The sequence below is a fragment of the Myotis davidii genome, unplaced genomic scaffold (genome assembly GCF_000327345.1).
Source record: "Myotis davidii unplaced genomic scaffold, ASM32734v1 scaffold120, whole genome shotgun sequence".
NCBI classification, from domain to species: Eukaryota; Metazoa; Chordata; class Mammalia; order Chiroptera; family Vespertilionidae; genus Myotis; species Myotis davidii.
Window position 1 is genome coordinate 5,185,278 of NW_006294778.1, and position 16,588 is coordinate 5,201,865.

At 40.4% G+C, this 16,588-nt stretch overlaps 1 protein-coding gene across 5 annotated transcripts in view; it reads left to right on the top strand.

Moving 5' to 3' along the window:
* Positions 1-16,588, top strand: part of IGF1 (insulin like growth factor 1) — a 69,919-nt gene that overhangs the window by 38,022 nt on the left and 15,309 nt on the right. For 2 of the 5 annotated variants that reach the window (XM_006769356.2, XM_006769357.2), the window contains exons 3-4: positions 13,815-13,996; positions 15,370-15,778. In XM_006769356.2, coding sequence (XP_006769419.1) covers positions 13,815-13,996; positions 15,370-15,531 — 344 coding nt within the window. In that variant the 3' untranslated portion in view covers positions 15,532-15,778. Of the gene's footprint in view, positions 1-13,814; positions 13,997-15,369; positions 15,779-16,588 lie in introns of those variants that run through there. The other 3 variants (XM_006769359.2, XM_006769360.2, XM_006769358.2) reach the window with 2 other exon arrangements.

Sequence of the window (16,588 nt, forward strand, 5' to 3'; positions counted from 1 at the left end):
AGAGACTGGCTGATGTTGGTGTTTTTCTTTCCTCTGTAAACATTTCTTCACATTGTGTTTCTCTGTGTACTGTTTGTGTTCTTGACTTTTCAATCCACTAATCAGTGAGCATTTATGAAGTGCCTGCTAAGTGGCCAGTGCTGTGCTTCTAGACACAGAAATATGAGACACAGTTTCTACCCCAAAGATGCTTCAAATCGAATTAAGGAATTGGGCCAGTCATCATGAAACAGAAAATAAAGGCTAATAGATAGTTTAGAGCCAGTTTATGATGCACAAAGAAATCATTTTACACCTCCAGAGAAGTGAGTGGGAATGAGGTCCTCAGACAAGAATTCCTACGGGGACCTAAAGGCAACTTCTCTTGATAAACTCAGACTTAATTGCTCTGGCAGTTGTCATTGACTTCAGCAACCCTGCACTATGGTTTCCTTTACGGTTATCACAGACATCCGGGTATAAAGGGGACAATGACGTGCTATCTCAGTTTTGGTCTGTTTTGTTCATTTCAGATCCTCAATATTAAGAGCAGTTTCTAGAACATAGTAAGTGCTCAATAAACAGTGGGGATTGCATCACTTCTCAGCAGGAGAGAAATATGGCTGAAGGAGGACAGATGTAGTGGGGCCAATTTTGAGTTGGGTGAGGAGGAAGATTGTCAGGGTATTACTTTTTGAAAGAAGGTTGAGACACAGCAAATTTGGCAGAAGCCTGGTGATCCAGAGAGGGTTCAGTAGGTCCATAGATGCAGAGTGATTGATATTTTAATAGATTCCCTACTCCCTACATGGGGTGTGGTGCTGTCTTGGCTCCTTGGGCTCCCCCTATTCCCACTCTAGAGAAGAAAACCCACAAGTACTTGGTGATTTTGAAATTTGGGAATCAGGGTCTCTTGTCATCAATTTCATTTCCCTTGGTTTTTCTTCTACTTGGCAAACCTTTGGATGCCAAGCCGAAGTTCTGGTTACACCCATGTTTCTTTCAGAGGAAACTGCACTAGTAATTGAAAACAGAGATTGGTTCTTTTATTCTCATTCATGGGATGCAGGTGAGATTCCTGTTTGTGTTCCACCTTGGCTGTCTCTTTTCTGGTCCTGGAGGAAAGTCTGGATATAATTCTCGGCTTCAGGCCTTTGGTCTTCCCTTCTGGTCCTTCTGCAAAACTGTGAGCTTTCATCAAAAATATTAAATGTATTTACCTTCAGGGAAAAAATAAGATTGTCTGGTAATATCCTTTGACTCAGTAACTCTACTCCTGGGATTTAATTCTTACAAATGATCTCAAAGAGGCAGAAAGTTATGTGCACAGGGACAATGCCATGTCAGTTAAAATCCTGATAAAACTGGACATGGCCTAAATGTCTAATAATGGGAAAGTGGTTAAAGAAATAAATGATGGCAGATCTACTCAATAAAATATTCTGTAGCTTTAAAATTGCAATTATGAAGATTATGTAGCAATATGAAAAATGCTTGCAATATACTGTTAAGTGAAAGAAACAATACTACCTTAAATTTAGGCTACGACTATAGCTATGTCAAATGTGTGCATCTGGATGAGAACAAAAAAAAATTAGAAAAATGAAGATAATCTGATTTGTTGGGGTGCCAAGATTATGGGTCAAGTGTCTACATTTCAATTTCTGATAAAGTTTTTGTAACTTGGTGCAATTCAAGAAGATCAGAAACAAGACTTTCTGGCTGCATGATGGAGCCAGTTGTCCCTTCTGAAACTGCAGAGTCACAGTGTACTGGGTGAAAAGTGAGCATCCAATACCCAGCTTTGCCCTCAATGGCAGGATTACACAGACTTCTCTCTCTGGCAAAAAGCCATGCATGGCATTCTTTCTGGCACTTTCTGGAGCATTTAGAAGAAAACTCTTGTCTACTGTACATGCTCAAACCTTGGGCTTTGTGGGCTGACTCAGATGACCTCACTCTTATCTTCAGGGATGTTAGCATTATGTACCTCTGAGAATCCTAGTAAAAGTGTCAACTTCAGACTTTTCCTTACCTTGGAAGTTCCCCACTTTCAAGATGTCCCCAACTTAAAATGAACTGGCTCTGCAACTTACTAGATATATGGTTTGGGTTAAGTTATTAATCTTGCTAAACCTCAGTTTCCTCATATGGAAGATGACTATAATAATAATAATGACTACTCTTTCTGGCACTCTCTGGAGCACCTAGGATAAACCTCTGTCTTATAGTTTTATAGTTTCTTCTCTCTCATTAGCCCATCAGTATCCTCTAGATTTGTGTCTTCTCAAGTGTTCTTACTGCAAGGAGTGTCACCCTACTAAGTTAAAGTCCTGTTAGGGAGCTTAATTATGCTCAAACCAGGTAGCACAGTCTGTATAGAAACTCTGACATTTGAAGAAATACACAATTTCAGATAGAAGGCTAGGAGAAAGAGACATTCTTGGCGAGGCCACAGATAACCAACCCAGACAGTGGGGAGAAGGCTGGGAAGGCAAAAGCCACAGACAAGGACAAGAGGAGAATTTTTGGCTGAAAGGAGAGTATTGAGACATCAACAGCCTGAAAAGATAAGTTCAGGGTGATTTATGGCCTGTTGAGTACCAGAAGAAAAAAAAAAGATGTGGCAAAAGAAGGCACAGATGGTCTGAAAAAAATTTGAGGAATTTATGATAGTGCATAGTCTGACTATAGGAAATGTCTGCCAAGGGCAGATATCAGGGGATGGTGGGAGTACTGGTTGGATGAGAAGATACTAGAAGGCTAAGACTTAACAAGTGAACTTTACCAAAGTCTCATCTTGAACCAGAAGCAAAGGAAGAAGAAGAAGAGAACTAGAAATTGCTTAAAAAGAAGAAAAATCAATAAGTTAGCAAATCTTAAAAGTAGATTAAAATGTTCCTAAGACAATGGTCCCCTTTTCTAATTATTCTTTCCTTTACAGGTCATTGCCAATTATTCCAATGCACAGTTCAGGAATGAGGATGTGTGTAGCTCTCTCTACACTCTTATCATAACCTACTATACAGTCAAAATCTTCACTTCTCTCTGCCATCCCTATTATATGGGAGCTGCTACCAGACCTTGTCCGGTCATTTTTTTTCATCAACTTAACGGTTTATATATGTAGTTTTTATACAAATTTGCATCTAATTGACATCGTGGTAATTATGGAGACCATACCCATCTAGAGACCCATAGATTTGATATTCTATTTCTCACAGGTGTGAGAGGCTTAGACTGGGGTTACAAGGAAGCAGGCACAGAAGGTCCTCGACTTACTATGGCTCAACTTAATTATTTCTCAAATTTACTATGGTAAACTATACTTTGAATTATGAATTTTGATCTTTTCCTGGGTTAGTGATATGCAGTAAGATTCTCTCTCATGATACTGGACAGCAGAGCCAGCCACAGCTCTTAGCTAGCCACATGACTACAAAGGTAAACAATTGATACTCTTCAGTGTAGTATTAAATGCACTTTCGACTTAAGATATTTTCAACTTATTATGGATTTATAGAAATGTAACCCCATCATAAGTCAAGGAGCATCTGTACTTACTGGGAGTCTGAGAAGAGAGAAGGCTGCCCTGATAAAAGACTATCCATTAGAAGAGAGCACTTCACCCCTGAACTTGGGCCTTCACTTCCAGCTCGTTAGAACAGAGCTAATTATGCCTAAATATTAGCATAAGCAGTCCCTCCATACAGACTTCCCAACACAGATCTGAGCCAAAGAGAACAAACAGGAGGCAAGTATTAAGGGAAATAAGATGTCCCTCAAGTAGTATTCCTGGCCCAAAGGATCCTCTCAGCTCTATGACACATTAGGCCTTGCATTGCTTGTTCCTAATGAAGTTAACTCATTCTGAAACCATGCATAGGTTTTGTGATAAATTGAAAATGACTGCTGGGGCAACTGTCCCCAGTTCTCAGAAAGGAAATTCACAGAAGTGAGTGATTGGCTAGAAGGCCAAGTGACCATTGCCTCAGAGTGAGGCTCCAGAGCCATGTGGTCATTTGCAGCGTGATTGAATAGTAAGAAGAAAAATAGTTTGATTTTTTTCAGCCAATATCACAAACTAAAAATGTTTTTCTTTGTTGAATTTAGTAAAGTAAATAAGAGAATCAGAGAATTTTATTGATTGATAAGAATATTTGCTGAAAAGCACTTAGTGAGGTTTGGAGATGTAAGCACTATATTGGTCCCAGATGAAATAGAGAACAGGATTTAGCTTGGAGACAAGCTCCAACTGAACCAAAACCTCTCTTTCTTCTTATTCATAGTCACCTCTTTAGTTCAGAAAAAGAATAGTTTTGGGGGTGGAGTGCAGGAGGGTAGCTAAAAGTTAACAGGTTCCGTGATTGCCAGGTTACCAAGAAGCCTCTTAAACAGACTTTGAGTTTCCTCTCATGTCCAAAGCATTTAAAGTCTTTTGGTCATATTTGAGCAATAAAATATTAAGGAAAAAGTTATATCCTGAAATAATATAGTCTCTTTCTAAATAAACCATTTAGCCTTAGTCTGCATACTTGCTTGATATTTTGATGAATAATACTAAAACTTGCTTGAGAACTCCTTGTACAGATTTTAAAATTTTGATAACCTTACCATTAGTTCATTTTACAAAAAAAGGGGGAGGTAGCATTTGAAAAGCCATGTTTATAATGGTCATCTTCTAATTTTGTCCTCTGGGCAGGAGTTGGGTACCAATGGCAGAGATGATGACCTGCCTGGAAGCCCATTCACTTCATTGGAGATGAGATAACATGTAGTCATAGCTGGACTTTTCAAGGGAAAATATGCATCTGTCCCCCTGGAAGGAACTGAATGTTGTACAGAAGATTCATATACCATTGACTGGCACCAAGGAAAGCAGTGAAATAAAATGTTGGCCTCACTGAGCGCTAGGAAGTTCAACATTCTGGTCAACAATATTAATGCCCCTCCTAGAGTTTGTCACCTACTCATCTTTGAAGGTGCAGCTTTGGGAAGTGTGATGGTCAAAGGCCAGGCTCAGGGATTTCCAGAAAGAGTCTTCTCACACTCATTCTCATTTCCAAACACCCATGCAAGTGAGGGCCAATGCTTTTCCTTATTCCTCAAAGCCTTTACAACCCTGGTTTTCAAAATGTAGTTTGATTCTTTCTACTGTTTTAAGAGCTTCGCCAATGAATTTCATCCTTCTTATCCTCCTCCTAATTGCACGTGTATCCTGTCTGGAGCAGGTTTGTGCAATCCCCATAGATGGTCTTATCCCTTCCCCTTACTCCAGCTCACCTCCCATATTGGACATTTTCCCCCCACCAAATTCAACATTGATCCTAGATTTCTTCAAATTCAGCCCATGAATCTTGTTTTTATCTAAAATTAAAGCCGACAAAGAGGAAACTCTTGGTTCTCTCATGGAACCTCTGTTCTCTATGTATCACCCTCATTTTAGGGAGAAACACTGAGATATCGTATATACCTTATTGATTAAAAAGTGGGTAGCATAGCCCAGCTGGTGTTGCTCAGTGGTTGAGCATCAACCCATGAACCAAGAGGTCCCAGGTTCAATTCCTGGTTAGGGCACATGCCCAGGTTTCGGGCTCAAACCCTGGTGGAGGGCATGTAGGAGGCAGCCAATTGACGTGTCTCTCTCATCGATGTTTCTATCTCTCTATCCCTCTCACTTCCTCTCTCTCTAAAATCAATAAAATATATATACTGTGGGTAGCATAACCATCTAGATAATCCTTGGAGTCGGATTGTTGGAAGAAGTGCTTGATCTTATTATCTAGTCCTAGTACTTTGGTTGTCTACGTGAGAAGACTGCATCTCAGAGAGTTTGGGTGACTTGTGAGTTCACATGAAGGATCTGGGGCGAGAATCCATTGTTGCTATCAATATACCATACTGCCTTCTTTTCATTCTCTCTCTGCATATTGCTCTGTGCTTGGTGCTCTAGAAATATTCCGCATGCCAACACACTGGCATAAAAGGGACATCACACACAATCCAGTTGGCACTGAAGTGCACTGCATGCAGTTATTTATATCATGCAATGCCTTACCCACCCTCTCTTCCCTCCCTCTGCCTTCTCTCAAAGTGTCGCTGACTCGGGCTGTTCTGCTCTGCAGTAGTGCCAAGGACTGTTTCTGCCACTGTGGAAGCTGCCTTCCGACAGCTTACTCCACCGCCCGCCGACACAGACCCGGATGCCTCTCCTTAGGGGCCTCCACCTCATATATCTCTCCCTTCAGACACACCAGACTTCCCTGGCAGACATTACCCTCTAACCTGCCATTCTGACCGTGTCACACCCACCCCTGGGAAAATCTCCACATGCACCCTAAGCAAAACACAGAGGCCCGAGTGAGGAGACTGACAGGGAACAGGGCCCCAGAGAACACAGGGCAGGTGCCAAGTTGCAAAGAAAAGAGAAATGATAGACTTTAGAGTGAAACTAAAAATAAAGAGAATGTGGTTTAATACCCCTTTGGCTGATTCATCTTTCTGTGGTACCAGAAAGCGAGGCATTCCCCTCTATTCATGAGGGCCTTCTGTTTTGCCTACAAGGCATCTCTTCCCACATCTGAAAGAGTAAACTAACAATAACAGTGTAAGTAGAGCAGATAATGCTGGTGGCTTGGCTACAATGTCCAGGTTGGAGCCAGACTCATCTTACAATTTCCGTCACAGTCTGAAAAAAAAAAAAATGAGATAACCAAGGTCCACGTATGTGATTCCTCAACATCCTTTCTTATTCTTTCTCTTATGGTCTGTTTTCAACCCATTCTGGCATGGATCCAAGATGGAGTAGTGATTACGAAGGCCTGGTGACATTGTATACTTGGGAGCTGCTTATCCCCAAAGCTTGGTTGGCAGGAGACAGAGCCTTAGTTCTTAGTCATTCCAGGGAGGAAACTAAACTCTAATTCCTAGTCTACCATGAGCTGCCTAGTCACATAGCATGAGCTTTTGTCCAAGAGTTTATCTGTGAATAAAAAGAATGGTCAATGGCTACCAATAGCAGGAGACTGGAAGATACAGATGAAGGAAAGAAAAGAAAGAGGTGTGGCATGAAATGGAGAGAGGGAAGAGAAAGACATAAGCTGGTTGAAAGTGATTGAGAAATCCCTCTGACCATGTATTTTGTTCATCCCATGGGTCATAGCATTTTTTTAATAAACAAATGGATGCTAATCCTGGAAACCCAATTATTTTAGACAGTGGATTATTTGGAAGAAATAAAAGGTAACAATCAGTCAAGAGAAGCCCATGCAACTTTGCTTTGTTTGCCTTGATTGGAGGATCCATTCCAATAAAGTGTCTATTTCAGATTAATCTATTCAGGGAAGCCAATAGGAGGTGGGCAAAACTTTTCCAGTTGTGAGTACATGAAACACAGAGATCATTCATTCTTGCATTATTAATTATTGATTATTCTATTATTTATTTGTATTACAACTGCAAGCCCACTTTTGCCCACCCCTATATATAACATAAAGTTTGGATATCCTTTCAAAAGAAGTTATTCATTCATTTTCATGGAGAACAGATCTCCTCTACCTAGAAAGGCCATCTTTTTCAACCAAATTTTGGAAAGGGTGCATTTTTTGGAGAAAGAGAGGAAGAGGATACCTGCCCAGATAGCTGTGTTAGCCAACTCAACTCCATAATAATAATAGCTACATTTATTTAGAGTTACTATATACCAGATATTGTGAAAAATAATTCACACACATTCTCATATAATCTTCACCATAGCTCTGGGAGTTACTCTTATTATGTCTATTTTACATAAAGGGACCTGTGTCTTAGAAGATTTGGTGCCTTGTCCAAGGTGAACAGTGAATATGTGGCAGAATCCAAGTCTGTCTGACTCCCAAACCTGTGCTTTTAGTCACTCCACATATTGCCTCCTGCACTGGTATGACATATGTCACAGGGAGGTCATACTCAAATCTTGTAATATGTTCTAAATAATTGAAGACATATAACCAGAAAGTGGTAGCTATCTTATAGACGAGACCCAACTGAAACAATTCGAACATAACAATGATCTCTTGACACTTGATTATCTTTTACCTTAGATGTTGATAAACCAAACCATTCCCTTAGGAAAATATTTCTGCCTAGCAAAGTATTTCTCTTGCCAAAGTATAATTTTTTGTTGGCTATGTCTATCTCCTCTAAGCCCTGGAAACAGACCTAAGCTAGTAAATTGTGCTGTCCTGGCAAGACAATCATCCCCCAGGGCTTTATATCAGGCTAAAGTAATATATAATGTTGCTTCCCACTCTGTCGGCCCATTTCTCCAAAGAGTCCTAAAACAGTTATGTTTCTCCTCTGAATCTCTAGTTCTATTGTTCCTAGGCCTTGTGCTGAAGCACCTGGCCTTGGAGACAGAGGCAGACTGAATAGCACTATTTTCACACCTGCCCTTGCAGTTGGAGCTTCCAAAAGAAAGGAGGATTTGAAGACAGGTGCAATGTCCTGGAGCTCTGCTTCGTTCCTTTTAGACCCAAAGATATACAAAAATTGATTGATTGGGCAACAGGAAGACTTTGGTCTTTGGGGTTATGAGGATTTAGTAGCTGCGAAACAGCTGCTGGGGGTGGTGGCAGATTGGACAGGGTCGTGATTCCTAGAAAAGATATCCTTGTCCAATTGAGAAGTAGTGGGACCAGCAAACACTGGCAATTAAAAATTAACAAGGGCCAAAGTGAAATCGATGCCTACATTTGATAGGTTTTCAAGAAAAGCTTATGACATGCAGTTCATAGAAAAGAGAACATTTTCTGTGCTCACTTTTACAGATGCCAAAGGTCAGTCTTACTTGGAAAAGTCTTTCTGCAGAAAAGCAGAAATATACAGAGTTCTCTAGCACCGTATAAGGCAGGCATTAAACATATATTTTAGAAAAACTTCTTCAAAACCAATTTTGATTTCACAGTGTTTGGCAATAGCTCCAATACTAATGGTAAGTCACTTGATTCCTGATATATGTTTGAATATGTGTGTATACATACCCGTGTTAATCTAAGTGCATAATGATGCGGCTAGTTATGGTAGCAAAAGCTTCTTTTCTTATCCTTACTAAGCACATGTTTTAACTCAAGTGTGATTTCCATAAAAAATTTAAAAGGTAATGTATTGATTTATCAAAGGGCTTTAAGTAAAATGTAAATCCTACTTATTCAGAAAATAATAACCATTCAAGGTAGTATTACATTTTGGATCTGGATAATAGTCATATCACAATTTTCTTTCTATTAGGAATTCATGAAAGGAGTCCTGTTTTCCATAGAAAGCCACAAAATGTGTAAGAAATATTGAGAAGTGAGTCTTATTTTACCAGAAATGAAAATAGCAATTGAAATGCTAAGATGGAGACAATTTTAAAATTACCCACATTTTACCCAACTTTCCTACTACTATCCCATGCAAAATTATGTCTACTGAGCACATTTTTATTAGATAAGGTAGTCCATGGAGCAATGCTGAGCTAAGAAACTAACAATACACAGTTATTCCAAGTTGTCATCATGTCTGGAAGTTATGGATAAATAGTTGGTGCAGGACACCTAACTTTCTGCCTTCTAAAGATTTTAACAGTAATATTTGGTCATGTAATCAAGCCTCCATTAATCAAAGTTAAATGCAGATTAGTTTTTTATAAAAATCCCATTGTGTTTTCTGTAAGAAACATAACTGTGAATTTTCTAGAAATAGCCCTTGAAATCCAACCTGAATTATCTTACTTCTTTTGTCCTGCTTTCAAAATATGATCAAATTTAGAACCTCCTTTTGTTAGCGATTTCTAGAAAATAGTTTTATTCCTCAGAACCCAAAGATTAAGTATATGTCTTCAGAACTGCATATTTCCTTATTTGGAAAATGTTTCCATTTCCATTATTTAAGTACTGATTCTTCAATTAGTGGCAAAATTAAAATAATTGAAGGGTTCTCAATAAACAAGTGGGGAAGTTTCCAACTGCCTTCCCAGAAACCTGGAAGAAATGCAACCACATGTAGAACCAGTAGAGGTAGCACCATTTTTACCAGTGATGAATGACTAGAGCTCTCTGCTCAAGAAATGATGACCCCCCCAGAACTCTCTTTCAGGGATGGAGGGAAGTGAGGAGCTTGCAACCCAGACAAAATGTGAGACTCAGCTAATTGGTGTGGTTTTGATGATGCCACAATTCTGCCCAAAATCCTTGTAACTAGCAAGTTTGCCCTGTAGATTATTGAATTACTCCACTGATCATGCATTATTTAAAGGGAAATGCTATTATTATAGAAGCCATCTGTTTAACCATTGGAATTCTGTCTGTTGGCCAACTTTCAAGATACAGTAGTGCACTGTGACTACACATGCGATAAGACAAGTCAAAGCCTACGTTAAATGGCCAACTTTTATAAATGCCTGTTCACTCTAATGACCAAGTGAGTGTGTAGAGATACTTGATGATGCCAGTAGGACAGAACTCTGAGACTGTACCTAGCTGCAAAAAGAGCTATCCCAGTCACCTGTCTTTTGTTTTAACATCAAGTGCAGGAGTGGGGAACCTTTTTTTCTGCCAAGGGCAGAAATATATGATGATATTTATAACATCATATGCGGGCCTTACAAAATTATCAGCTTAAAAATGAGCCTACTATATTTGGTCAAACACTAAATTTACTCACCCCTAATGCCATGGCAGGGCTAGACCAACTGATTTTGAGGGCCTCATATGGCCCCCAGGCTAGACCTTCCCCACCCTTGAAGTAAAGAAAAATGTTTTGAGCATCTTGGGGAAGCTCAAATGATGAATAAAAAATAAATTTTCATCTTCTGAGTTAGAAAATATTCTAACCTCTTTCCTGAAGACAACATAAATGGCTTCCAACCATATTGAACATTTGGCCCGGATGGGTTTTCTTCTGCATTTCTTTACTTGTTATAGATTCTTTGGAATAGAAAGAACCATAGCACCATGTACTGTGCTCAAAACAGGAATATTATCCTTGCATCTCTCACAGGTGTTCATACCACCTTTACTTAACTACTTCCAGCAATGGGAAATTCATTACTTTTAAAAGAAGTTTGTCCCATTTTTAAAACTTTTGAGTCAAAATTGTTAGAAAAATTTTCTCTTATATTAAGCCAATATTTGTTTCCCGTTCACCTACCAAGGTCTGATTCCACCCACTGGAGCAGAATTGCATAGTGCCTAATGGGAAGTTTTTAAAGGAAAGAATGAAACAATTCACTCTATCACATTTAAAAATTAGTCATAATGACAAGAGCTGCAATTTAGAGGTCATTAAAATCCCTTTTTTTCCCCAAACTTGATACTGGAGCAAATTATGTTACTGCCTTTCTAGTAAACCACACTGTATTGGGTTTCTAGTGTTAGCCCATAGCAATAAGTATCTTTATTTTGTTTCTGGAAAAAGAGGTAACATTTGAAGATAAAGGGCAAAACTTGGACCCTCAACTGTGGCCTCTCAGTTGACAAGAAATTATTTTTTATTAAATATCTTGATATAGAACCAGAAACCAAGCCTATAGGGCACTTCAAAGGACTAATTAAACTTTAAAAGCCAATAGATAAATACTGTTATATTCATATATCGCCCAATGAAGTACAATCAGTCCATTGTAGACACTATGAATAGACAAAGAAAAACATCTTTCTAGGATTGTGGTAGGATAACTGATAGCTGCATTTATAGCCAAATCCAAATCTTTGTACCACTATTTCAACATTTTTAAAAATATGGACATAAGGTACTTTCTTTACAAAACAGCTTTTAAAGAGTCCTAAATTTATCTTTTCCTAAATTCTTGATCTGTGGACTAAAAGAGCACAGCTATTTTATAGACTGAGTCTTCTACACAGCTGATCTTCCATGGCAAGTGGAAACCCTGCTGAGGCACCAGTGGGGGCCAGCTGCCTGGTTCCCCCAAACCCCTCAATCACAAGGAGCCCATAGTGTTTGACTCCAGTTAAAGCAGCAAATCCCACCCAGAGAGACCACAAACTGAACCCTCACTGAGCTACTACCCTCTGCTGCCCTAAGAATGATAATACACCTGCCTTCTGTGAAGAAGCATCCCCAGGCTCCTGTGCTAAACACCAGGAAAACAATTTGTGTTCTCAGAGAATGCCACCAACAGTTGGCCCTTTGGGCCACAAGGCTGCCAGACTAAGCTGGTGGTGGGCCATTACCCTGGGAGTTCAAAATATACATTGTGGATTCTGACTTTCAAAACTCCATCCTAAAGAACAGTGTCATTATTATGCAAATGCAGGCTTTTTAAATGTAAAATATAGTGCTGTCTCCTGTGTCAGGAGTTAAGATCCAATATACCTCAGATTGATTAATTGGATTCTTCTAGATCAATGGTTTACACATTTTCCACCATGAAATCTGAATGTCAGTGGAGAAAACCAGCCCTCCTTCCCCCCTCCCCCTCCTACTTCCCAAGGGAGTTAAGGGACAGGAGAGAAAGCTGAGGCAGGGTCCCCCGGCCTTTGCCTGAATCAGGGCACTTTTACTTCTGTCTGTTTTATATATTGGTGTATACGCAAGATTCGTTTTAATAAGAGTTCTACTACGACAAAAAGCTTACAAAGGATCCAGGTACATTTTAAGGTCCATGTAAGCTTGTTTTGCCCTTTCTTTTCATTCTAGAGCCAGGAAAAGTGTATTCAAATCAAAACAAAATGAAACCAGACCAAAACCTACTTGCCAAGTAAAGAGGTCTAATTGATTTGCAAATATCAAGAGAAATTTGACTCATCGTGTTCCCTATGGGCAATCCAGGTCACAGGAAAAGTGGACGTTTAGTTCATTCTGTCTCGGTCTAATAGTACTCTATAAGAAGACAAAATTGATTGTTCTGGTCTCTCTGGGGTGATAGGAGAGAGAGCCCTATCACATTGGTATTGTCGTCAGTTCCAAGTTCCAAGGTTTCTGGATGCAGTCAACAGGAACACTGCTTCTTCACAAACCATATAAGTTCCTGGGAATGGGGTGCTCAGAGAAAGCAACCCAATATTTATTTAGGACCTACTATGTGTCTAGTGGTACTCTAAGTACTTTCCATATATTATCTCATGTAATCCTCAAACAACCCTCACAAGAAAGATATCATTAATCCCACATTACAAATGAGTAAACTGAGGCTCAGGAAGCTTCAATGACTTGTCCAGAGTTGTGCAACAGGTCTTCCAGGCTCTGTGAGGCACTTGGGCTTGGCAGAGAGAAGATCTGGGTTAAACTCTTGGTTCTACCATTTACTGCAGAATGACCTATAGCAAGTCCTTCCCAACCCCGAGTTTCAGCCTCCACACCAGGAAAGTAGGAGTCTTTCCTAGATTTAAAATCTCACCGATGTTCATACAGTGGAAGCAACTAAGCAAAAAAGCAAATATTTGAGCCATCCTGCATATAAAAACGAAGCAAATTTTCTAAAAAGGTAAAGGAAACTGAATGCATGGTCCTCTTTTATTAATATCCCTAGCAGCCTCTCAAACCAATATATAAAGAATGGGTAGGATTGGGCCATACAGTTTTTTGGCTGAAGGTTGCTGAGAACATCAGGAAAACTAGCACAAAGTATGTTGTAAATGAGTGTAAATGAGTGTGATACAGGTTCCTGGAGACATACAAGAATCCAGAAGGATCTATAGGAACAGGAATTGTTGGAGAAGCTTCAAGAGAGGTTCACATACAAATGTGTGGGATGACTAGGCATGGGGAGAGGAGAGTCTTCAGAGTCTAGGTGGAACCATGAATTTGGAATATTCCACTCTAAAGCCAGGCCACTCTGCATTTCATTTGTACAGACAAGCCCACAGGGTATGGCTCCAACAGTCGGAGGGCAATTCAGACAGGCATTGTGGACGAGTGCTGCTTCCGAAGCTGTGATCTGAGGAGACTGGAGATGTACTGCGCCCCACTCAAGCCTGCCAAGTCAGCCCGCTCCGTCCGTGCCCAGCGCCACACTGACGTCCCCAAGGCTCAGAAGGTAAGCCAGCTGGAGTGGGATCCTCCCATCCTCAAGAGATCTGTGTCTTATATGTGTGGGTGGGTCAAACAGTAACTTAGTCCCCATAGTCTCCTGTCTTAGAGGTCAAAATAGCTCCATTCTCACCCTAGATGTCCATCCCTTTGGTCGCTCCGCATTGCAAATTCTCTTTTGCACTGCTCTGGACAATCAGATAACCAGAAGGTAGTGAAGAATGGTAATTGCTACCTCATCAGGTCGCTCTGAGAATTAACTTACTGCACATACAGTGCTTTCCATGTGTCTGCACAACACAGCTGTTGGGCAAGTGTTAACATCTGTCATAATTGTAATTAAGAACAAAACCTGGAAACTTTCAGGTTCTGGTATTCTGCAAAGGTGTAAAAAAACAACTCTAAAATAGGAACTATTTGAAATTCACATCCAGTGGCAAACATAGTTAAAGAAAAACATTAAAAATAGAAGTTTCTGTTTGGCTCAAAGAATACCTAGAAATTTCTAATGACCAAAATTTGCAGGTGTCTTTTTTAAAAGCTGGATTTTAAACAAACCTTAGAGGTACTATCTCTGCCATCAAGAGCATGTAAATCATCTGATGCACGTTTGTCACCTGATAAACTTTTGTTGAATGAATGAATGAGTGAATGAGTAAACAAGTGAATATAAGTGATTAACATTTTAGTCATGAGGTAGAAAGAATGAGAACTAAAGAGAAGGTGAAGAATGAAGGAGAAAGAGAGGAAGGTTGAGTAAGGAAAGTGTTTTCGTGGGGATTCTGTTGACAAAAGGAAAGATCAAACAAAACAAAAAAATACCACCTGTGGTTTTAATCTTTGGAGCCAAGACTAGCATAGTGCAGAATGCCCAAGATGAGAAACCAAGATGTTTACAATGACACCTTTGCTGCTTCCTGGTCGTAAACTCCAGCCGAGACTGTAGGAGGACCATGGGGGTTGAGCAAAGATGTGACTCCTTGATGGGAGCTACCTTAAGGGGTAGAAAGAGAAGGGGCACAACCTGGTGTCCAGAGAACACAGCAGCCAATGGTCAGGGAGCAAGCACCACAGAAATTACTTTTAGGTGAATGAGACTGGAAAGTTGTGCTGGGGATGGTGAAAGCAGGTTAATTCTCTTTCTTCCCAGATGACCCAGTGCCTCTCAATTTCTAGTTGGTTAGAGGGTGGGGGTCTAAGATGAGCCCCAAAGTTCTGGAATGTTGGGTCTGATGACTGAGGTGTAGACACCTGTCCAACACCAGTGCTGTCTCCCGCATCCCATGGAGCCCAGGCATTCTGGGCTAACTCTAAGGCTGTCTTCCGGGACACCAAGGGGACCACCTGTTCTCAATGCCATTATTTTTGTGATGTTTACAGTATCAGCCCCCAACTACCAACAAGAAAAAGAAGTCTCAGAGGAGAAGGAAAGGTGGGCCAAAGAAACACCCAGGAGGGAAACAGAAGGAGGGGACGGAAGCAAGTCAGCAGATGAAAGGAAAGAAGAAAGAGCAGAGGAGGGAGACTGGAGCTAGAAACTGAACACAGAAGCAAAAAGGAAAATGGAGAAGAGCAGAGAGGGGCAAAGACGATGAGAGAGAAGCAGACAGCGATACAGAAAAGTGGGCAATGCTAGAGGAAATGAAGAACAGTAGCCTAGTGGAGCTAGCTAATACCCGTGATGGAAGGATTGAAGGAGTCCGTTATAGAATGTGGCTATTAAACATGGAGAAAATGGAAATGAAGCACGTAATCCCCAAGAAAGCCCAAAGAAAGGCAGTGGCAAGAATGAAAAAAGAACAAATATTATAAAAGAGTCAAATTTCCTGCTCCCAAAAAACAATCAAATAAAAAAATTAAGATTACAAAATCAAGGCTTTTGTATGCATTTAAAAATTTTGTGTGAATCTATAATAGAAGAATTGCTCATGTCAATATATGTCCAGAGTAAAATATTAGCCCCAAATTCTCCACAAGACTGAATTGTGTCATAGAAATTCCCAGATTTCCTTTCCTGCAATGAACTTGGAGGCTGCATGTCTTGGTTTGGGCCAAAGGGCATCCAGTATTTGCCTAAAGGCCTGTGAGGCCTGTGAGGTAACCTATGAGAGAAGGTCATTGAACCTTTTTTTTTATAAAAGATGTATTAGTTTGTTAGGGGTGCCATAACAAATACCACAGACTAGGTAGCTTAAACAGCAGAAAGTTATTTTCATATACTTCTGGAGCCTGGAAGTCTAAGATCAAGATGTTGGCTGGGTTGGTTCCTTCTGAGAAATATTAGAGAAGAATATGTTCCAGGCCTTTCTCCATGGCTTGTAATTGCCCTTCTTCTCCCTGTGTCTTCACATCATCTTCCTTCTATGCATATCTTTGTGCCCAAATTTATCCCTCTTATAGAACAACTAGGGGCCCAGTGCACAAAATTCATGCACTGGGTGGGGGGGGGTGGTCCCTTAGCCCAGCCTGCCCCTATCACAGTCTGGGACCCCTCAGGGGATGTCCTACTGATGGCTTAGGGGAGCAGGGAGGCGGGCCTAAGCAGCAGTCTGGCCTCCATCTGCAGGAGTTGATCGGCAGGCCAATAGGGCTGGCTCCC